Source organism: Humulus lupulus, chromosome 2 (assembly GCF_963169125.1).
Source record: "Humulus lupulus chromosome 2, drHumLupu1.1, whole genome shotgun sequence".
Classification (NCBI taxonomy): Eukaryota; Viridiplantae; Streptophyta; class Magnoliopsida; order Rosales; family Cannabaceae; genus Humulus; species Humulus lupulus.
In genome coordinates, this window is record NC_084794.1 from 21,226,705 (window position 1) to 21,251,072 (window position 24,368).

Below are 24,368 nucleotides of genomic sequence, written 5' to 3' on the forward strand. Positions count from 1 at the left end.
ACCACATCAATTTTTCATACAACAATGATAAATAAACTGAGAACTTTTGATATTGAAAAAGACAAATAAAATTTTACAGCTTTACAAGACTTACTGATCATTTCATGAAACTCTGTTTTAATACTTATCTATATATATACACATGTAAGACATGAAGTCTACTATGGAAAAAATAAAGATAAAGGTAATATTTAATTTGCTTTGAACACCCAGACAAGTATTTTTAAGCCAACACAACAGAGAGTAGAAATATTCATTGGAAAGAGAAAGGGAATATACATGAGCATATGTGCTAATATAATATATTAGCATGTGTGACATGGGAATATGTAGGCCAAGACTTTTGGTGATGAGAACATACAACAAACATACCATCATGTTAACAAGCATTTATATTTAGACACATGAAAATATAAGAAATCTGTATAGGGGCCGGCTGCATGGAAAATATTTCATTTCTTGCCCCCTGCACAACACAGAACGTCAATTCTGAAACAAACTAAACTGACGCATCAAGAAAAAAAGAGCAAATTCATACTAAATCTTAATAATTATGTTTCAAGGTTCTTTAACCCAATGTCACTCACTGGCTAACTCAAGCTATACTATACATTAGTATAACCATTAAGATTGACAAGGATCTGTATTTTATCCTCGTTAATCATCCTGGCAATCATATCAGATGACATGGATGGGACATCTATAAAATGCTCCACTTCTGATTGGATACGCAACCTCCATTTAGATCCATCATTTGCACTTAAAGCATAGCAAAAGACCTGCCAACAGATTTGTTTAAGTTCATGGTAGTTGAAGGAAATGGGTAAATTCAATAATCTTTGGAACAATCAACAAACCTCAAGATTCTCTCTATCGTGCATGCCAAAGACAGAACCCATCAGATGAGACAGGGGATGGTTACCAAAGTCGCTGCTAACATACCTGAATTCAAAACCAGTAACAGCGAATGAAAACAGGCATATGCAGTATGTACATACAAAGGAAGAGAGAATATATATCTCAAACTTACCCGACCCTTAGCCTTTTTCTGACACCTTCGCTCTTTATGGGCAAGGCTACCGGATAATTGAAGGAAGGAAGAGAAAAATGAGATGCAATGACAAAGCAGTGTGCAGCATATTTATGACTACAAGACCAAAAAGACAGTAAATAAAGTGAACAGACTACTACAAGACCAAAAAGACAGTAAATAAAGAGAGCAGACTAATGCAATATATAGGCAATAGAATACTTACCTTATCTCCAGTGCAAGCATTGGATCAGTTGGATAGGCTATTGCATGGAAAGGTTGCACACTAGGAATAAGAGACATCTAATAGCAAAGATTTAGTGATTTAGAGTGGAACCTGACTGGTAAAGTGGTAATTAGCATCAATTTAAACAACACTTTACCTTTATCTGTCTTCTCAGAATTCCTTCAAATTCAATAAACTTATTTTCATGACCATCCCAGTCACAAACACACTGGAGAGTAGCACAAATGCAAATATCATATTAGATAAACCAACAGCAAAATTCATGTATCTAAATTCATTCCAAACCTCTATTAAAAAAAATCATACCAGAATTCACAATAAGCCATCAAAACTCCACCAAAAACTTGTTCAGATCTAAATAAGAAATAATCAAACAATGCTTCATTTCCTTACACCCTATTACACAAAGAAACACCCCATTACTAAAAGATACAGGGTAAATTTATTAACAAGAGGGACCTGAAATTCAAATTTGGGTACTGTAGTATTAAAAGACACCATCACAATTATACTTTTAAAGTCAAAAGACCACATGACCTTTTCGATAATATTGAAAATAAACCAAGCAAGAAAGTGAAAAAAATTATTTAAAAAAATTTGCAATCATTTTCGCACTTGTTTGTTAATTTCCATTAAGAAATACTGGCTCAAGAGTCAGCAACAGGCTACTATTCCAACCATAACCTTAGCCCTTAAATGACAGGAGTACAGGACTAACAAACCAGATCAATGCAATCATTTATGGTTCACCATCTAAATTCATTTCCAGACAACAATTTTTCAAAGAAGAAACCAGGATAACACTCAAGAACAATGAAGAAAATTTAATGTTAGGCAATTCATGTTGCAAACTAAATGAAACAAGCAATGAGCACAAATGTCAAAAATACAAGAATCAAGATGAAAGTATAAACAACACTAACATGAGGTTTATGCATAAGAATTTACTACAAGAAACTTAGAAAAGAACTCAAACAAAGCTAAGCTATCTTTTACAATGTTACCTCAACTCTAACTCTTATTGTAGAGTCCAAAGAACTTTACTTAGCTAGTTAGATAGTAGTATTATAGAAATAGTAGTATTATTATTATGACTGTGGATTTTTGGTTCAGACCGGGATTTATTTGAACACTCATAGTAACACTTGTAGATTTTCTAAGTTTAACCTATAGTTTAAGAATATTAATTTTAACCTAAGGTTTGATTAATATGACTGATATTGAGGGTGATATTTATTATATTATAAGGTTTATATAAGACCCAATAAGATAATAGCACATGTCATGTGTATGTTTAATAATGATTAAGTATTTTGAGGAATAAATTTATTAGGGTTAAAATTTGAATATCCTAGGGTCAGTCAGCAGCTTTGAAAACGTTAGAGGGCTTAGTCAAGGTTGTTTACTCAATTCAAATTAAGCTAAAAATGTGTAATTTCGTGTTTAAATATTCAGCGTATGCCGATATATCGCAACTATAGAGGGCGATATATCGCAGCACGAAGATACGAAAAACACAAAACGTTACACGGTTGCCTCGGGCATACTGGCCCAGGCGATATATCGCCTACAGGGGGGTGATATATCGCCTCCTTTAGGGTATTTTGAAACATTTTGAAAATGTTCTCCATTCAAATCTTCAACCTCTTGATAAGTCAAGCATCTTTCTGAACGAGTCTTCAGCCTCTGCTGAACGATAATTCAAATGTTTTTCACTTAAAAAGCCATTATTTTTATTCAAGATAAATGAAGATCTTTTCATTCCTAAAATCTATAAATAGGACCTAGTGACTAGCCATTTATTCATTTTTCAAGCTAAGTTCAGAGGCTGCAAGTTGCTAGGTTATTGTGAGAGTTAAACACTTGGGTTGGGGATCATAAGCTTGATCACTATAAGCTTACCAAACACTTGGGAAAGTAAGGTTTATTCATATTTCGGTTCAAGGTTTAGATTGATCATATAAGTCTTCAAGGTATTTCCAAACTCTAGTTCAATTGGTATTATTTTCATTAAGTTCTCATAGTCTTCTACTCAGCATTCTAACCTTATTCTTTATTCTTGGTTAGGAAATCTAAGAACGCGCACATAAGTTTTTGGTAAGTATATTATCAATGGTATAGTTCTTCCATTCTTTTCATCCCTTTTCTTCAATATACTCACCCTGTTATAAATGGTTTTTAGGAGTGTTCCAAAGTCCCAACTCTGTCCTCATATCCCGGTAATTTTGGTAAGGAAAATAGGATAGGATTTATATGTTATATGATTTTATATGTTATCTTATGATTTTATGTTATGTAATATGTTATGTTAAGTATGTTTGTAGACTTGGGCATATGACCTATACAACTAACAAGCCCCAAATAGATTATGGGCATATGACTTGCTTAGCTAGCAAGTCCCACTAATCTAATGGGCATATGACTTGTTTAGTTTATGGGACCCCAAGTAATAATGGCCATTATAGTATGTATGTGACATAAGTGTTATGATATGTTTTATGTTTCTTTATGAAATTTATGTATATGGTCTATGTGTTAGATTTTCCTTGTTGGGCATTAGGCTCACTCCTTTTTGTTTATATGTGCAGGAAAATAGCTTTAGTGCGGGAAAGGTTCTTGGTAGTTTTGGGCATGTGTATTTAGGCGGAATGGATTCAAAGAGCCGAGAGTTTCGATTCGAGGATGAAGTCTTTACTTATATTTTTATGTGTATTTTTCTGCACTTATTTATGTAATCTCCTTTTAATTACCATTATGTTATGTTTTGTTTTTAAAACAATGGGATCCCATATCCTAACTTAAATTTTATGTAAGTTTAACCTTTATTTTTACAAGTTTTTAATAAAGTTATGATCTTTTCACTTGAAAGTTCTATTAAGGATTAGGGTCTATGTGTAGTTTTCATTAATGGTCCAAAGTCTAGAGTAGTTGGGTCATTACACTTATTTACAGTAGAATGGCTATCATAAATAAATTTCATAACAAAATTACCTTAAATTTCTCGTGGTATTTGAAATGCCTAATTATGAATCGATCAAGTTCCTTCCTTATAAGATCTAGTCCACCTACATCTTCCAATTTTACATTAGGAATGGTAGAAAACCCTTCTCTTCTAGTAGAAGGTTGGATAGTTTTTATAGCTTTCTGCAAAATACCACACAAAATTAAATTATTCATGTTAAAAAAAATCAGACACTAAATGGTAACCTGTTTTAATTGGCTATGATTGCTTTTAAATATATTAACAAAATATGAAGTATTTCATCACTATGACATTTGTATAATAATAATAATAATAAATAAAAGAGCAAATTGTGCCTACAAAGGGAAGTTAATTACAAATTTTGTCCTCTAGTATGCTTTGGGTGCTTACAACACCCAACTCATTCGTAGAGATAATAACATTTAGTAAAATAGTTTCAAATAAATGGTGCATGGCTATTGGATGCAAATAAAACCTTCTTTTGGTAGTGAATATGAAAATGAAGAAGCACACAAATGAATTATGTATAATTTTATAGGACTGAAGTCAAAGGAACAAATTTTGAAAGCAATAGTGCCTAGAGTTTTTACCAAAGAAAGAGTAAGCAATAAAGAAACAAACAAACAAAGTACAAATACAACCAAGCTGAGTGAAAAAGAAAATGTGAGATCAAATGTGAAACACTTCAAGCTAGTTCTTAGAATATTTTAACCAATGGTCATGGCTATCACAAAATGTATCAAATTGCTTGGGTAGAAAGAGGGTGGGCAAAAAAATCATCGTTGACTGAAAGCTCGTCTGAAGATGAAAGGTGTATAACTCTATGTGTGTGTTCATATAAATGGAAAAAAATGCAAGTATGAACTTTTAGATAGTGATAGAAAGAAAAACACACTGGCATCCACACAAATTACTCATGTCCCTTTTACATTTTTTCCCGATACATTTATAATTTAAATAATTTGTCTGACCATTGAAAGAAGTGACAAATTAGCTAAAACTTTAATTCCTTAACATAAATTTCTTCACGTTTCATCACAAAACTTTAATCTATCCTTGGTAATTACTCAAACATGAATGCAAACCTACACAAAGCAAAGCATTCCCAATAATATCCTTCTAGGTTAGTAATCTTAAGAGTACATTCAACATTTCACATATTCATTCTCCAAATTTTGAATCTCAACATAGTATCTAATAATCTCAAAGAACAATTGTCATTTAATCTCAATGAAAAATCAGTTCAATTTAATAAACACATGTCGTTGACCAATATGTATGATATCCCAGCCTCAATACTTCTCATGTGAACCGTCCTTGAAGACATTGAAACCCCTCCTCTGCAAGGACTACAAAGAAAACCCAAAAACTAATAGAAAATAAATTAAAAAACACCTATATATATATTTATATATATATTACCTGATATAGAGAGAATGAGGTCCGGCCAAGGGTTTATTGGGAGGTGACGACAATAGCAACAGGAGTTGCAAGGGAAAAAATCAAGGTTGGGCTGCGACGGCTTCGAGAGGCTGAATGCAACGACTTCTTGAGCTTACATTCCTACCCAATTCGTCCAAAACAGGGTAAGCTTCTCTCTCGAGGTCCGCCACACTGGAATCCAATTTTCCTTCTGAGAGCTCCATACTGAAACAAAACAAAACAAGACAAACCAACATTGTCAAGAAAAAAAATGTCAAAAGGACCAAACACAGAATCAAAGAAAGTTGGAAACTAAAACCATATATGATGATATCATTATGTGTGCTATACTTGTTCTCTGTTCATCTTTTCTCTTGACTTGGTAGCTTGTCTAGCATCTTCTAGAAGTGCAACATCCTGTTCTGACCTAACTTGAGAAAAATCAAGTGTCTCACGCAGGGAAGAAGAAGGCTTGGCCACACACAGGGAAGAGAAGAAGGTGTCATCGTTCGCCTCTGGTGTCATGTGAGGGCTTGGGCCTACATGGTCGAAGCTTCGACAGCCTCTGAAGATCCCTAGCCGGTGCATGTAGGGGAAGGTAGCGGTCGGTCTCCACAAAGACAAAGGTGAGAGAGAACGAGTGAAGGAGAGAGGTCTGGTGGGAGAAATAGATCTGAGGGAGAGGAGAGAGAATGATGAGGAAAAAGGAGAAGGAATTGAAGGAAATGAATTGGCCCCAAATGAAATGAAAAAAAATGAAAAAAAAAGCTAAGTGGCGGGATGGTTATATTATTACCGCCCTTTTTTCATAAAGTGGCCCCAATATAAGTACTCTAGCATAATACTTTTTTATTAGTATTATATTCATCTGTTATGGAAATGGGTATTTGGTGTAGTGAGTATTCGTGTTCACCTATCCTCGTGTCGGATGATTGTGCATGTCATGGAAGGTATCGATAATGCTGGGCAGTTCCTTAGTCTGAAGATTCATCTTTAGAAAACAAAATTTAACAAAATCTCAGTTAAATATTGAAATTTTTATTAATATAACTTAAAATATTTCAAATTATTTACATATTTTTATTTACCTTCTTAAATCGAGCAGAAGCATGAGAAGTCAATCCATGGAGATTTGGATAATATTGTTTTGCTCTGTTGGTAGCATTTGCCTTTGATTGTGCCATGAACTGTGGAGTGGTGAAAAGGTCAACCAACTTCTGCCAACTCTCATTGTCAATGTCCTCCGGTGAATTCTTTCTGGCTGTCTCAATATCATCATACCCTCCATGTTCATCGAAGTTTCTTTTCTTGAGACCTTTTCTATCCTTGTAGCGATCCTGAAACTCTCACTCAATCCCAGTCTCTATCAGTCGCCACTCAGGGAGAGCTTTGGGATGAATGAAAAATTCCTTAAAAAAAATGGTAAGATTTTTTAAATTATATAAAAATATATATTACACGTGAATAAGTAGATAAATTTCCCTCAAGTTTTTGCATCAATCAAATCTTGTGCTCATCCGAAACACTCTGCCACGAAACATAATATAATGGGACATGGTGACCAATAAGGTTGCCAATAAGTCTCGTGAACAACGTTCCAATATCACCAACTGCTTTGTAGGTTCCCTCCTTCAGATCAAATTGTAGAGCCAACGGACCTTTATTGTCGTCACTACGAGAAAAAATGCTTTTAATAACACCGAAAATGTGTTATCAAAACATACGATAACACTTTCTGATATGTTAAGACCGACTATGTTATCGTAGGTCAGGGTACTTTACATAACACTTTATCAGTGTTATACATATGTGTTATTGTACTGTCAACGATAACACAATTTCTGTGTTATTTTAATATATAGATAAGCGTTTAATTATGTTATTTATAGTCGATTATATAACATTTTTTTTGTGTTATACTACACTTTAGTATAACACTTTTTTGTGTTATACTATACTTTAGTATAACACATTTTTTGTGTTATACTACACTTTAGTATAACACATGTGTTATATTAGCTTAGAGAAACATAATCTTTTTTTACTTACACAAAACTAGGAAAACAAATATGAAAGTTGAAGCCAAATAAGGTAACATAAATAGATTTTTATTAATTATTCAAATGTAATTACAATATTTAGTCTACTAGTCTAAGCTTATAATTACAACACCTTTATCACTAAATACAAAACAAGAAATGTATACAAAAATTAGTGAAATACATTCTTCCATTCTAAAGGCCTTAACTACAAATGTTGTCAAGAATTGCTCCAAAAAAATCATCTCAATATACCTGCACATTGTAAAAAAAAAGTCCTTTTATTATTAAGAACATAAGACTTAAGCTAGTTTCCACCTGTAAGCATATAAAGTTTAAATTAAATTTGTAATAACTCCAAAACTTGACGAAACAGCAGGGTATAGCAAGATGTACTACCATGCAAAGCAACTGAGATAATATTGCAGCAGTGACTAATTTAAAGAGACTGAGAATTGGACTATCTCCACCATCTTGAGAATGTAATACTTGCCCATCAGCACTGGGAAGTAAACCCAGCCAAGGGGTTGTTTACATGAAGTGCCAGGTATCTACTCTAAAGAAAAGTCTACAAAGTTTGTAATAAAGATTAGATCAAGCTACAAAAACAGTGCCAGTCCTAGAGGTTTTGCTAGGAGTAGAGTCCTTATTGGTCTATGATTAATAGAGTGATCTGCTACTCATTTTTCAGAACCAGGCTAGTTTTTATTAATTTCTAGTTCCAGCTATTAACCCAAAAGATTATATACACATATAAATATATGTAGAATATATTAAGCAAAAGTTGTAAATATGAGCAGAAATTTTTTTTGAGACATATATGTCATTAGCAAGACAGAACATAGTGTCTTAAGAAGCCTGTTCCCTTAAGAATACCTTTACTATTGCAAAGCAAGACAACATATGTCTGGAAAAATTGAGTTACAAGAAACAACATATGAGATTCCATTTGCATACAAGGTTACTATTCTAGAAGTCTGCTTGATGAGTGCAGAGTCATCTTAAAGAATTGAAAATGCAAAAGAAATCACTCTGCTACAGCCATAAGATCAACAATTATCCTCTGTAAACATGACATTTTTTTAAAGAGAACAACAGCTTTTATTTAAACTCGTGAAATAAAAAGAACAATCCTAGCAGAAAAGGAAAAATAATCATTGAAATAACTGTAAACAATCTTTTTTTTCTAATTATTTTCATTTAAATTAGTAAACGGAGCCTTGGTGTCACACATACACTGGGACAAGAGCAAGTGTATGTCACACATACACTGCAATCTACTAATATCATGGAACATTAGACTGAATACATACCACGGAATAACCTTTTCAGAATAGCATTGCAGAAGTTGAATTGCTAATTCAGCAGACTTTTTATTCCCATGGACCTAAACACAAGTTGCGAGTTCAGTGAACAATTAGAATAACCACATAAATGAATGAGATAGAATCAATAACCATAAACTTCCAGACCCTTCCGAAAATTTTAAATGAAAATACTCTCTTAGATGGAAAGTTACGTACTAAAAAATCATCAAGGTTAGCAAATATAGCCCCTTCCAACCCTTGAACAATCATCAGCATATGATTCTGTCCACTTGCACCTAATTCAGATACCACTTCCAGTTTGAGTAGAAAAGGCAGGGTAAATTTATCACTAGACAGTGATGAAACAATTTTTTCAACAACAATACTTGTATAGCTCAGTGCCTTCTCCAACTCATTACATTTACTGATGAAAGAGCCAATATGAACTAATGCCTTCACGGCAAGCTTCCAAAACAGCATCTGTTTGAAATCCACCAGGATAATTGACACAAGTGATGTCAAAATATTCTCGAATATACTTTTTGATATCGGTAAATGACCTTCGGGAAATGTAGCCAAAATCTGCAAGCTCTTTACTGCAAAACAATGCTATTAAAAATTTACATATTGTTACTCAAACAGAATATACATATAAGAACTTAAAAGGAGAAAAAAAATACTAGGAATTACAAAAGTTTACTTTGTAACTCTCATGACATTGGTTCTAAAATTACTTATAGAAAAGTAGTACTGAAGTGCAAATTATATTTTCTCCAAAGCAAAAACAAACAAACAAAAAATGGGCTACTAAAGAAGGGCCAAGAAACGACATTATCATATCAAAACAGTGACTTGTTTAACCAGACAAAATATGTACTTTAAATAAAACCAATTACCTCTAAAGTAAATATCCACTAAAGATTCTGCTGCAATTTCATTTTCCTGAAACCCAAGACCATTTATTGATTCTGATGTAACACCTTCAGTAGGCTCTTTTACTGAAGTACTTATTTCACTTTTAATTGAACTCCAAATAGCTCCAGCATGTTTGGCCATCCTGTCTGCTCCATACTTCAATGAGCAATAGCTCAGATACTTCAAAGAATCAACCTTCAAACATAAAGAGTCAGCATGAAAATTATTACAAATATACTTTCTACAACAAAAAAATTAATTATGTTGCCTATGTAATCATATAAATTCTTTGTGATGGCACCAACCTTTGATGATGGCAGAGAAGAAGAGAGTTTTTCAAGAAGCAAGGGAATGACATATGGCTCAAGAAGAGGTGTTTATTAGAAAGCTACCTGCAGAACAAAAAAAATAATACAATTTTGTTATTTGCATAAATGTGCTCTTACAACCCTTGTAATTTATGGCAAGTATAAAAGTGCTCCTCCCAGCTTGTCTCAAGGCTCAAATCATCAAAAAATAAAAAAATAAAAATTATGATAAATTTGGTTCAAGCACCAAAGAGAAATTACTGAATTGATTAAAAACACTCATAAGTCATCTTCACCAAAGATAATTTTCCATTTTATGTGATAGACTAGACCATGAAATTTACAAGTGCTTTATGCCAATTACGGCATGGTTACCATGGGCATTACAAGTGCTCCATTGTTAGAATGATAAAGTTTGGTAACTGGAAGATCATAACAAAGAGCATAGATAAATTCAACACCTACAAATACTATAACAATGGAGCATCACATTCAATTACGGCATACCATTAGAGCCCTTGCAAGATCATCTCTTTTGACATCAGTGTTCTCTCCTTTTGGCTGGATAATGTTAAGAAGAAAAACATGTGAAAAGAAGTACAAAAACAAAAAGGATAGCACATCATAATCAATGATAGCATTCATCGCATGATCTGAATACTAACAAAAGAAACAAAAGCAAACCAAAAGGGAAAAGCTTGCTTAGAATTTTTTTTCAATAAATAAATAATAAATTCGCATGTATAGTGAGGGTAAGGTTTGCATACATGAGTAAAATGAATGGGAAAGTAACTGCTCAAAGTTTCAAAAAGCTCTCCAGAAAAATTTTCTAGCGGCCCATTAGGATCTAGAAATAGTTGAATCAGTGCATGAATGATGTCAAATGCTAGCAACAAGCAATGAGGATCCTTCTCTCCATCAACAGCTTCACAGATTCCATATAGAAGGAGTTCATCTTTAATAACGCCAAAATAAATTAAGATAGAAAATGGGAAAAAAATAACAAAAAAAGGATGAATATGTTAAGAGAAAAAGAATTATAAGGGAATTCTTTGTTCTATTGACATCTATTTTACCAGAGTTATACAGAGAAAAAGAACACAAAGAATAAACTCTAAAATCATTATGTTGAAGGAATGTAAGCATCTAGCTGAAATATGAAATGAATGAAAACAACTTGTAATTTTACAACTTTAAACTATTGGTATAAACAATGACATTCAAATTACAAATCAGTTGAGAACAAGTGATAAAATGAAAAATAGAACAATAAAAATCTAGCAACTAATTTTGAGAGTGAGTTTGGAAAGAATACCAAGGAAGCAACCTCATTGGGATAGCATTCTAAGACGCATTCCAGAAGCTGAAAACAAAGCTGCAACAATGCTTTGATGTTAAATTTTGTAAAAGGGCAGTGGCTATACATAGGCCAATTCATTTCCCGAAATCATATACTTTGAAAATCCCCTGTATCAAAGAAATCTCTTCTTCAAAAAAAGGAACGAAAAATGAGATGCAGAAAGAAAAAAAATGGTAAGCGCAGAAGGAACCTTGTATGCAAATGACTCTTTATGTTTAAAGTCACATTCATTGAAAGTATTAAATTTAAATCCTATACAGATAGATTACAACTCACATTCTTTTAAAGCTTTTGAGATTCTCTCCTGTATATGTTCTGAATGTGAAACTGGTAGGAATTACAAGGAAAAAAAACCTGTCAAGAACTGAAAAACACATTGTTGTGTAAAGGACTTCTGAACAAAATGGAATTCTTCCTTTCTTTCTATTTCAGACTAAGGCTGTCTTACATTTGATTGAAGCCAATGTTCTTCCAAAACCTGTTGAAGCTGATAACACTGGAAAGGTGGATAGAAAAAGATAATAATTATTCAAACTGAAGAGCTCAAAGCATGTTCCTGCTGGAAATAATAAGACAAGATGATAAGGACTCTCAAACCAGAAAGAGAAGGAGTAAGAACTCCATCGCTAATTGCCATGCAGGCACCGAACAAAGCCAAGAACAACATCAGATAATGGCTGCTTTTGTGTTTGGCAATGGCTCTTCTTGCCCTGGATTCCACCTTGGTCTTAAAAGGACTTTCTTCCTCATACTGCATAACTTCCTTTGCACTTGTGTCACTTGGGAGCAAACCCACTTTGGCATGCCTGCATAAGATTGAGTACAAAGCAAAAGTACCACCTACAAGAATTTGTCCAAAGGTTAATCAATCCTAGCAGAACAGCTCTCAATAGTTACTTAAATGCAACACAATTAATTACCTTCTCCATCATCATCAGCTCTCTATACTAAAAGGGCATATTTCAGCAAAGAAATGATGGTCATAGTCCAGAAAATAAAGGAAAAAAGGCCATAAGTTGTCTCATCTGTACAAACTCTTTTTGATGAACTGTCCCAAACACATATAGAGGAGCTGAACTTAATTGACCATAGATGACTCCAAGGCATTGAAATGAAAAAAGAAGGGTATGCATCCATGTCTCAGTCTGCATATAATCACGTTAAGAAATCAGCTTAAAAAACTGATCATAACTTGCCTATTTACAACACCGTATCACAACTCGAATCATCCAAAGATAGCTGACTATTATCGAACACTTAAAATTCTTATTGAATGTAAGACTCTTAGCTATGCAGCTTGATTGGTTTTCAGACAAATTTCAGTATTGAACATCAGATAAAAGCATATATCCACTGTAACTAATTCTTAATTCAAGAACAAAGTAATTACAATTTTACAAAAAATTAAATGGTGGGTTACTAATAATCTTACTTTGTGTTTGAATTCGTGCAACAAGTTTGAGATTGATAGAACATTCATGCTCAGTCAGATCTCTATTCTGTGAAGTTCTTTAGTGTTGAAAATACAGTTTCTCACTATCAACCATATTAACATCTGTTTCAAAAATATGGGTACAAATTTTTTCTTTACTGTAATATAAACATATTCATATAACATGCTACTACATCTAACTTTGCAAACAATCATATAAAATAAACACTCTTCCTCAAGTGGTAAAAAATTCACTTTTATGATAGCCAATAGTGTTTATTCAAATTAAATCAACTTTTATGATTGCAGTGAAACTTTCCAAGGTTATCTTGAAGTCTTACAATTTTGGACAAGTTTTAAATGTATCCCAATTAATTCAACTTATTCAATCATTTGTATATATATATATATACATATTCTCTCTCTAATATGTATCTCAATTTGTCTCGGTTGTATATAAAGCAAAACAACAAACACGTGAAGCATTTAGTTTTTGTCTTTAAATCTTTACACTAATAAACTATCTCAAAAACTCCTTTCCCCAGATGATTTTTATGTAAATTAGCCCCATCACAAAAAAATAAATTTTAAAAAAATGGCAAACCTTAGTTGCCCAATATCTTGAAACAATAGAGACACAAAAGTGATTGACAGTAGGGCAGAGCAACGCAGAAAAAGAATTGATACATACCTTGAAACAAAGTGATTGGTAGTGACATAGAGACAAGTGGGAAGCCTGTGACAGCATAGACTACAGGAGAAGCAAGAGACGATTAAAGGAAAGAAGCAGATCTTTAATGCCAAAATAGATATACTCTTCCTGAAATGTGTTGATATAAATTAAAGAAAGAAAAACCCTAACATTTGAAAATAAAACACAAGAGAGAATTTTTTAGAAATTACTTACCCATACAACAATGAAAATGATTCCAAGAAAGAAATAGTGGAATTGCTAGAGTCAAGAGAGACTCCTAGAAATGAAAAGGGGAACGGTAAGACTTTGACAGTATTCTTCTCATCTTCTTCTATATTAAATAATAGAAAACGTTAAGAAGACAATAAGAAATATGAACCCGAACACAATATTAGTTTCTTATCTTCAATTGATATTACATATTACTTTTCTGTTAATCTATCAACAAACAAAATACCACCATGTTCTGCATGGCTCTCAATTCTGCACGTGATAAAATATAGTTAATAAGAATATATAGCGCATAGGAATATTAACTATTTGTCAGTTATGTCAGAAAACTTAAAAAATTAGGCATACCCTTTAGAAAACCACTCATTAAACTGTTCGTGACTATCAAATAAGGTTGGCATAATGAAATGTAGTAAGGCCCACAACTCTGCCATATTATTTTGGATTGGAGTGCCAGTAAGCAGAAGCCTATTTTAGCAATTAAAACTAAGCAGTATCTTCCATCTTATACTGTCCAATCACAAGCAAGACAACAAAAAAGTATGAGTACAGAGAATTAAAAATAGAAAACAACCATTCAGAAAGTAAAGGGATTCAGGAAGATAAATGTACTATTTAGCTTTTAAACCAAATAAAGATAAGACACAAGCACCTCAGCAACATGACCACTAATGTACAGTTCACAGGAATAACTTCATTCATTAAACCTTCTTCCAAATCAATAAAATGTCTATTGTTAATCTTTAACCAAGCACATCAATTTACAATAAAATCAAGCTAAAGACTATCAGATAAGGAGAAAATAATCGGCACCATTGAAATAAAAAATTTCCTTTTTTCTAAAGGCTGCGCATCTATCTTCCTTGGCTGCAATTATGACAATTAAATGTTAGCACAAACTACAAAGTACACTAACACGAATGATTTGAATCAAACCTATTTGAACTTTTAATTGCTTGGGCTTCATCCAACACCATATATTGCCATTTCACCCGCCGAAAGTACTTCTCATCAGTCCAGCTTATAGTTGACATTGGAAAAATTCTTCAATTACTTTTTAGAATAATTGAAGGCAAATCAAGAATATATTTTAACTGTAATCAATGTACTCCCATTAAAAAAATTGAAAGTTACCATCTCCTTATCCACTCTCTTCCAGAAAAGCAGTATGTCCCTAGCTATCTTCCTTGTGCGAATCGGAGCACCCTTCATCAATTTAAGTGATCTACTCACTTTCAATTTCACCTGGTAAAGAAAATAATGATAGATAAATAAAGCATAGCTTCAGGATATTACACTATAGCACAAAGGCCTCACTAAGATCGCAAGAACAAAATTAAGAGTTACTTTCCAAAATGCTACTAGAAATCGAAATATGAGATGCTTTAGAGAGAGAATGTTTGCTTGCCTCTCTTTGACAATTTTCTGAAACCCTATTGGCATCAATTAGTTGCTTCCTATGAAAAGCTGTAAAATTCCTATGATGCTTTGGCATGTCTCTTCTTACAATATTGACCCATACTTTTCCAATTTTCTCCATTTCCTCCCTCTCAATCACAGAAGGATCTTTCTTCACCTTTTTCTTTTTAGGCAAGCTTCTTTCAATTATCTGCAACACAAATAACAACACTTTGATTAAGAACCCATACTTAGAAAAGGAGCAATTGCACACCAGCCCCCTCCCATCCCATATAAACTAGCGTAATTTAACATTCAAAAGTGAAGGAGATAAAAACCTCATATGTATCGCCTTTCTCTAGAACTTTAACATAGTAGACCTGTAAAACACCACCCTCAGACAAAATAGACCGTTTTATATTTCTAGTTTTACGGAGTTCTTAAGGAAATTATGCTATAATGCATAAAAGAAAACCTACACACATCTACTTAATTTATCTTGACAAGTATAAACATTACCAAGCCTATTCAAGAAGTAGCAACCTCAAGATATCAACCATTGAAATTGCAACTCCTGGAAAAACAGAAAAGGTATTTACCTCAATGTATAGAACACTAGACTTATCCTGTGGTTTTCTCCTTGATCGAAGATCTTTAAGACTGTGTTCCACTGTTTTAGCAGAATCATATCGAATTCCTTCTGCTCTCGTGTTGTTCCAGTGCTTCCAATGAAAAGGAGTCCCTCGGGTATTTAAAATGCAAGTAAGTACTGGGCAATACACTCTTCTCCAACCACTGAATCTTTCACAAACCCTACATCCAAAATTAATAAACTTTAATCAGGTAAAGTGAAGAAGCAATACCATATCCTAACTCTAAAAGAAATATCCATAGTTGAACAAGTAATTATGTAAAATGTAAATAAAAGAAAAAAAAATTATAACTTTCTATCTCTGTAAACAAGTCAGGTTTCCACTACATATCTAAATTTAACATAACATATACTCTTTTCAGAATCTACATGTAATTTTTAACTATTCTATTTTCAGCTACAGTAATAATTCAACCATCTTGACTACTATAATATTATACCCAGAAAATTACATTACATGGACTCATACCAATTTTAATGAAAGTTATATTATTTAGAGCACGTACCAAGTTTCCTATATTTTTGTTGGTGACGCTTCTGCAACATGAGATGAGTTTACAGGGTCTTCCCCAAAGGCAATAAAGCCAGAATTGAATGATAGCATGTTCATTTCATATTCCCTTGGCCAACAAAATCAACAGCCAAATATCTGCAACTAGAGCATATGGTTTTTGTCGAGTAGCAAAAAGCCTGACGTTAACCAATTCTAGTTTTTGTACTTGTTACAGTTTCAGCATACAATAAATACATCATCAAATGTTCACATTTAATTTAACAGATTAAAGAAAAACAATAACAAAAACAAAACAAAAAAGAACTAATCAAAGAGGGCTGACCTGCAAGAGCAAGCTTTAGTCCTGTCTCTATATATGGGATACTTGGAACCAGTACACCTGGAGTGTCCAGTACATATATGCTCGGCTGATGAGCAGTCTGTACCCAAAAAACAAAATAGTTTTGAATAAAATTCAAGGAACTAGAATCTAAAACTTGTCATTAGGAGATATAAATATCTTAAAATGCATATAACCAAAACATGAATCCTAAGAGTAAAGAATGTTTATGCACCCTCAATTTTTCTTGACAGTAGAAAGGAAATCAAACACAAAAACTACTTCACCTTGAAACCAGCAATATCTTGAGTAACACCAGGCAGAGGACCTACTGTTGCTCTCTTATTCTTCCTTTTCGCTTAGTAAACAAAACTCAACAAAATCATTTTTGGGTTCAACTTAAATATCAGTCCAGACAAAATCTTAATCACATCTTACCAGGAAAGTAAGACGACACAATTTGATGAATGGAATTAATCAAACCAGATTTTCCAACATTAGGAACCCCAACAACCATAACAAGCAGAGTTGGCTCTTTCAAAATCGCTTCCTTCAATTTAAACTCCACCAGCTCAAGAAGCTTCGGTACATACACGCATATACATTACACACCATTAAAATCAACAGAACACGAAAGCAAAACACTATTAAGGAGTAAGAACAAACTGAAGATAACTTACTTACCTTCCTAACAGAAGTCTTACTGTGTGCATTTATGGGAATACAATCTTGTTGGAACGATTCAAAATGACGAATCCATTTCTACATAAACGAAGTCCAATAAACAGAAATAACAATAATGGATAATAAATGAATAAATAAAAAATGAAAATGATTACCGGCATGATATTGGGATTGGCAAGGTCCTGCTTATTGAGAGCAATAACGCGTCGTTTGGCGGAGAGGTGGGATTGAAGGTCCTGGTTGGCAGACGACAGGGGAATGCGAGCGTCGCGGACCTCAACGACAAGGTCAGCTTGCTTGAGTCGATCGTGAATGGCGCGGGAGGCTGCGGCCATGTGACCAGGGAACCAATTGATAACTCCATCACCGGCGTTGAACCCCATTTCTCCTAAACCTTTCTTCACGAATTTCTTTACACCCATCTTTTTGTTTTAGCTAGAAAACACTATGAAGTGGCCAAGTCTATATTCGAACGGGTTTGGCGAATGAATAAATTAGGAGTTAGTCGAAGCTGGAGGAAGGGTGGTGGCAGCTGCCGAGTCGAGGTGGTAGTGACTGTGAAAGAATGAAGGTGGAAAGAGAAGAGAAGAGAGATAGGTCTACGGGAAAGACCGAGCGAGTACGAGAGAGATAGACCGAGTGACCAGGAAGAGAAAGAAAGAAAGATTGAAGAAATGAGTATAGGGGATATGGGTACACGGGAAAGGTAGAAAAAACTTAGGGATTTGGCGCTGAAATTTTTACCTTGCCGCCTGAAATTTGTCTCATATATAATAACTCTTTTTAAATACTATTATAATGATGTGTTATGGTAACGGTTGTTTGTTGTAGTGCGTTGACGAGCTGCTACAAATTTTTGGATCGAGACCGACCATTTATGTTTGCAGCAGCCGCTGCATATGTTAATTAAACAATACAATTAAATTGAATAAAATAATAACAATTTATCATTTATTGATAAAAGATAGAGTAATTATAGTATATTACCTGTCTCATAGGAAGTAGGAACTCGCGTGGGATTTGGAGGAAGAGGAGGATCCGCTCCATCACCGCCATGAGAATGAGCAACAGTAGCAGACATATCTTTGCAGTTTAAATAATTATTAACTTAAACTCAGTTATAGTCGGAGGTTAATTACATAACTTAAATAATTTCGGTAATGCAGTTGAAACTATTGAAAAACAAACATTGTTGAGAAAAGTCATATATTGATTGAAAAGTCTTCAAATTAAAACATACACATTAAAAATACAAATATGAATATGCATAAGAAAATATTATTCCTCATCAATGTCGATTCCTCATCATCATCTGTACTTTCTAAATCATCTTCACTAATTTCATCGTCATCATCATCGTCGTCGTCATTGATGAAATCATCATCCATATCCGGAACAGATCGAGATGTTTCCCCTATTATGCTGGTGTGACCAGGTCGATCCAAATGCATAATCTCCAACTCTCCTAATTCCACAGTGAGTACAAAATTTGATGAATTGCTATCGTGTACGAGATTAACCTCGTTATCATCATCGATACTTGGATGATCCCAGATCTTTTGATGGTTGACTTCTTCAACTACCTTCTAATTTTTGTTTCTTGATGGATCTTCCAAGTAGAAAACTTGTTTTGCTTGAGTTTCGAGAATAAACTAATCATTCTTGTACCATTCAGAATTAATCATGATATTAGTTATGTTATTCTCAGTCACATTTCGACCCTTGCTTGCATCGGTGTTGAACCATTTTCATCGAAACAATACTACTGAGTAACCATAGGAATAACATAACTCTACAATCTCCTCAAGTCGGCCATAGAAAGTGAAACAATCGGTTCCTGGCACCAAAACTCCACTATTTTGAGTGGTACGTCTTTCGTCATGACTATGGACCAAAAAATTCACACTATTAACAATGCAAGCCGTGCAGGAGTATGCATTCTGATTGGACCCGTTTGCTAAAGCAAATAATTCATCAGTACACTCAGTTGACTGTACTTGCCGCAAATGACCCATCTATAGAATATGACACAAAAAAAGAAAATACAATGAGATGAGTATTAATCGATACGAATTTCGTAAGAATTCTACAATTTCGATAATTTACCTTCAATTTAAACTAGATAGGGAAATCTTTTTGAAGATTTATGTTTGAATTTTCTCGAAGGCATTCACTGTATAACACAAGGATTAAGGTAAGATGACAATTTTCCATGAATTAAATTTAATGAATTCATATATGTGTTGAGCTACTTACTCCATATATGGTTGGATTTCAGGGCAATTGTTGAGTACAAACCACTCCGATTCTTTCCGATGAAGATAGTCAATGGATATGATTTTCTTTATGCTACTTGGACGACATTGTGATTCAAAAACTGACAACTATCTTTTAGGAATAACAATATCCGCATTTCTTTCGAGGCGATTAAATTTAGTCTGTATGCCCTGAAGATATTGCGAACAAAAAGCCAAAGCTTCATCGGCAACATAACCCTCCGCTATAGAACCTTCAAGGCACGCCTTATTCCTGACATAATTTTTCAACTTCTTCATATATCGCTCAAACGGACACATCCATCTCATATAAACTGGTCCTCCAAGGATAGCTTCTTGCAGTAAATGAAAAATTAAATGAATCATTAACTCCAACTTGCACAAAATTTGTATCACTTGATCTTCTGTGTTCTCCATGTCCTTAACAACCAATGTACAAGCACAAATTTTCTTAAAGAAATTGCAAAGCTCAATGATTGTCTTCGAAATAGACTTATCCAAGTAGCCTCGAACTCCTACTGGCAACAGACGTTGCATGAGAATGTGACAATCATGAGATTTTAACCCAAAAATGTTGCCATCATTGTCAGTTACTTTCTTAGAGAAATTTGAACTGAAGTCATCAGGAAGTCTAACTCCTTTTACGAACTGACAAAAAAATCGTCTATCATCTGGTGTGAAAGAGTACATAGGATGTGGTTTGATCAACTTCGTACTGTCTTCCTTGAGGTGCAACTCTTCTCAGATAACTCAATTCTTCAAGTCTACTCGTGCATTGGTGGTGTCTTTAGATTTCTCATTCATAAGAAAAATACTGAGTAAACTATCACAAACATTTTTCTCTAGATGCATCACATCTAAATTGTGCTGCAGTTCAAGTTCGGACGAGTACTCAAGTTCAAAGAAAATAGTATTTTTACTCCAATTAAGTTCTTTTGGATCTTGCTTTCTTTCACACCCCCGAAACTGGCATGTTTACCCAGCAAACAATCTGGAACATGCGTTAATTGTTCGAGTATGTCTTGACTATTGAATTTTCTTGGAGGACGTCCTTTTTTCATAATTCCCATCAAACAAGTGACTCTTCCTCCACTTATGCGTAGAAGATAAGAATCTTCTATGACCAACATAAGCCGTCTTCCCAATTACCCGACATGAAGGAGTGTCTTCGTTGCATGAAGGACATGCCATATATCCTTGGCCACTCCAACCAAAGAAATTACTACAGGCTGGAAAATCATTGATATTCCATAATAGTGCTGCACGCATTCTGAATACATTGTTCATTGTAGCGTCTCTGGTTTGAACTCCTTCATCCCACAACTCCTTCCATTCGTCTACCACTGGCCTCAAAAAGACATCCATGTCCTTCCCAGGAGATTTCAGACCGGGAATCAATAAGGTCAGCATGAATGATGACTCTTTCATGCACACCAAGGAGGCATATTGTACGTGCAGACTATTTCCGGCCACATGCTGTAAGATAGACTCATGTTACCAAATGGATTAAAACCATCAGCAGCCAAACCCAATCGAACATTTCTGGGTTCTTTGGAAAAATCAGGATATCTAGAATCAAATTGTTTCCAAGCACCCCCATCAACAGGATGGTGCATCACACCATCTTCTTTCGACCGTCCCGTACTATGCCAGGTCATATAATTTGCTGTATGCCTTGAACCATAAAGACGCTTCAGCCTAGGAGTCAAAGGGAAGTACCGCAACACTTTGTGGGTGACTTTTTTCTCCTTTGTGTCTTTGTCAACCCATCGGCTCTCACCACATACAGGACAACTCTGTTTTTGGGAATTCTCCTTCCAGAACAAACAACAGTCGTACTTGCAAGCATGGATTGATTGATAACCTAACCCTAACTTCATTATTATTTTTCCTAGACTCATAGAATGAAGTCGATATCTTATTCTCCTTCGGGAATGCAAATTTCATAAACTTCAAAAGTTCATCAAAGGAACTATTTGTCCATTTATTCATAACCTTAATGTGCATCATCTTCGCCAAGAAGTTCAAGGAAGACAACCATGTACAACCAGGGTATAACTCAACTTCAACCTCTCGATTAAGGTCATCAAATTGATTCTCCACACTATTGCAACCACCATCTGAAATTCCTTCATTAATGCCTTCTTCGTTAGTGTCTTGTTCACCAATAACATCATTGATGATGTCAATCATCTCATTAGTCACTGGAGCCCCGTCGTCCACTACTGTAGGCATATCAATTTCACCGTGGTAGGTCCACTTCACGTATCTTTGCAAAAACTCATATTTGTGTATGTGAGCCTTCACCACATCCAGTTTCTAATTCAGCATATTGACACACTGAACGCATGGGCACCTGACTTCTCCCGAAGCATTCACATGATTCTTGGCTATTTGTATAAATGCTTGAAGACCATTCCAAAACTCATCAGAGTTACAACGCCTATGGGTTATCCAACTCTTGTCAATCGTCATAACTGATTCAAGTGGAAAACAAATTATCACAATGTGATAATCATAAAAACTACCTTTATTTGGTAATAATTTTTGTATCACCAAAGCACTAATTTTTTTTTTTAAGTAATTTAGGATATCTTATTGAATCTTATGATGAATAAATTATTAATTTTTATGAATATCTTATCAAACTTTCTGAACATATATTATTGTTAATTATGAATGCATTATAAAAGATTCATTATAGAAATAAATAATATTTAATTATATTTATTATTAAATTATTTAATAATTATCAAATTCTTTTTATAATTTTTTATTTTTTTAAAATTACCAATAAATTTTTATTTTTTTAAATTTATTATTTTAATTTTAAATTAGAGTAAAGTTAACTTAATTACTTATTCTATCTATATATATTATTGTATTTTATAAATATATTATATTTATTAATTTACCATTAAAGATTACTATTTTAATTTCTACTTATTTTATAAAAAATATATATAAAGTTTTATAATTGTATAATTTTTATTATAATTTACACTTTATTATTTTTATAATTAATTGTTTTAAAATTAAATTGTAATGTTTAATATTTCTAAAACTACTAAAATTTCGACACCATAACAGCTATAATCTAACATATCCCAAAATTTAAAACCTACATAAAAACTACAAAATCAGTCCCAGAACATACATATAATTGATTTCAAAGATTTATATCTCATATCAACAACATAAATCATATTATAAACATTTAATTATATTTATCTAACATAATAATCTAATTATTATTTAAATTCTAATATTCACATCTACATTAAATCATATAAACATATTCACATTTTTTATACATACATTCATATACACATTAAAAAATAAACATACATATATTAATAAATAAAATTATATCATCTAATATCTAAACCTATCATGTGCATTTTTTTATAGCATCTAATATTTTGTATCATCTAATATTTAATTAAATAAAATTAATAAATATATCTACAATCTATCCCTAAAAAATACAAATATAATTAAATTAACAAATATACAAATCTAACCTACAAAACAAGATTCAACACAATATAAAATAACCAATTACACAATTAAAAACTTAATTTAACACTTATCAATAATAAAAAACTTAAAAACAATAACCAAAAGTCAAGCTAGAGCGTTATCCAATGCCAATAATCTAATCCCAAGGCCCAGGCTAGGCACAAGTAATCTACAAAAAAAATAACCCACAAAATTTCAAAAACTCATTTATACCAAACAAAAAATACACACATATACTAACAAAAAAATACACTTTAAACCATAAAATACAAATAAAATGAGTTTAGATTACCAAAACAAGGAAGAAATGGCAAGAAATCGACCTGAAATAAATTGGATCGCCGGTGGGGGACTTAAATCGCCAGAGCTCTCATTTTTTTTTTAAGAAAACAGAGCACAAATGAGGAAGAAAGTCTCTGCATGGGGGTTATATCGCTGTCATCGCTGATATCAAACGCGCAGTTTTACTCAAACGATGAGACCCTCCAGCGAAGACATGGCATTGCTGTAGGATAGTGAATAGTATACGAATCCCCTCGTGTGCTACGTATATACTCTACAGCGACGACATGTCGTTGCTATAGGCAGTGAAATTTGACTTAAATTTTTTGGCGGTTCACGTTCCCACATTTTATTTTTGGACCCTATAGCGACGACATGTCGTCGCTGTAGAGTACAAAATAATCGATCATTGGATTATATTGGACTCTACCGTGACGACATGTCATTGCTATAAATAGGCAACCAACTCTGGACGGTTGAGTTCCCTGAGTGTAACGCCCTAAACTCTAGGGACCGTTACTGTGTGCATTTTAAACAGTGCTAAACTCGCTAATCGATTCATTTGGCCATAATCGTGTAACCAAGTATATGATTAGCAATTTAGGGTTAAAAATTTTGGTTAAGATATAACGTTTCACAAAAACGTTTACTGTATACATTGGGATCCCAAAAATATAATTTAAAGGTTAATTATAACAAAATATTTACAACCAGACGACCTAAGCGGCAAAATGGGGTTTACCCCTAGTTCCT

The 24,368-nt window shown here is 33.5% G+C and overlaps 1 protein-coding gene and 1 pseudogene across 17 annotated transcripts; both read right to left on the minus strand.

The window, feature by feature from the left end:
- Window positions 1-7,774: 7,774 nt before the first annotated feature.
- LOC133817450 (MMS19 nucleotide excision repair protein homolog) lies at window positions 7,775-14,158 on the minus strand. 17 transcript variants are annotated; one of them, XR_009885540.1, is made up of 14 exons: window positions 13,951-14,157; window positions 13,735-13,863; window positions 12,532-12,756; window positions 12,209-12,451; window positions 12,060-12,107; window positions 11,888-11,938; window positions 11,567-11,718; window positions 11,019-11,206; window positions 10,759-10,812; window positions 10,249-10,335; window positions 9,925-10,138; window positions 9,035-9,637; window positions 8,121-8,289; window positions 7,775-7,976 (listed from the first exon to the last, which is right to left on the minus strand). XR_009885540.1 is itself a non-coding variant. In XM_062249975.1 (8 exons), the coding sequence occupies exons 5-8, from the start codon at window positions 10,082-10,084 to the stop codon at window positions 7,829-7,831; spliced, it is 762 nt and encodes a 253-aa protein (XP_062105959.1). In that variant the 5' UTR covers window positions 10,085-10,138; window positions 10,249-10,335; window positions 10,759-10,812; window positions 11,019-11,206; window positions 11,567-11,877; the 3' UTR covers window positions 7,775-7,828. The 17 variants fall into 17 exon arrangements, 1 of the variants encoding a protein (XP_062105959.1); XR_009885546.1 differs by lacking the exon at window positions 7,775-7,976 and having other exon boundaries at window positions 7,985-8,289; window positions 9,035-9,108; window positions 9,245-9,637; window positions 13,951-14,156; XR_009885550.1 differs by lacking the exon at window positions 8,121-8,289 and having other exon boundaries at window positions 9,035-9,108; window positions 13,951-14,158.
- Window positions 14,159-14,473: 315 nt separating this feature from the next.
- Window positions 14,474-17,957, minus strand: LOC133814018 (short integuments 2, mitochondrial-like; annotated as a pseudogene).
- Window positions 17,958-24,368: the final 6,411 nt, after the last annotated feature.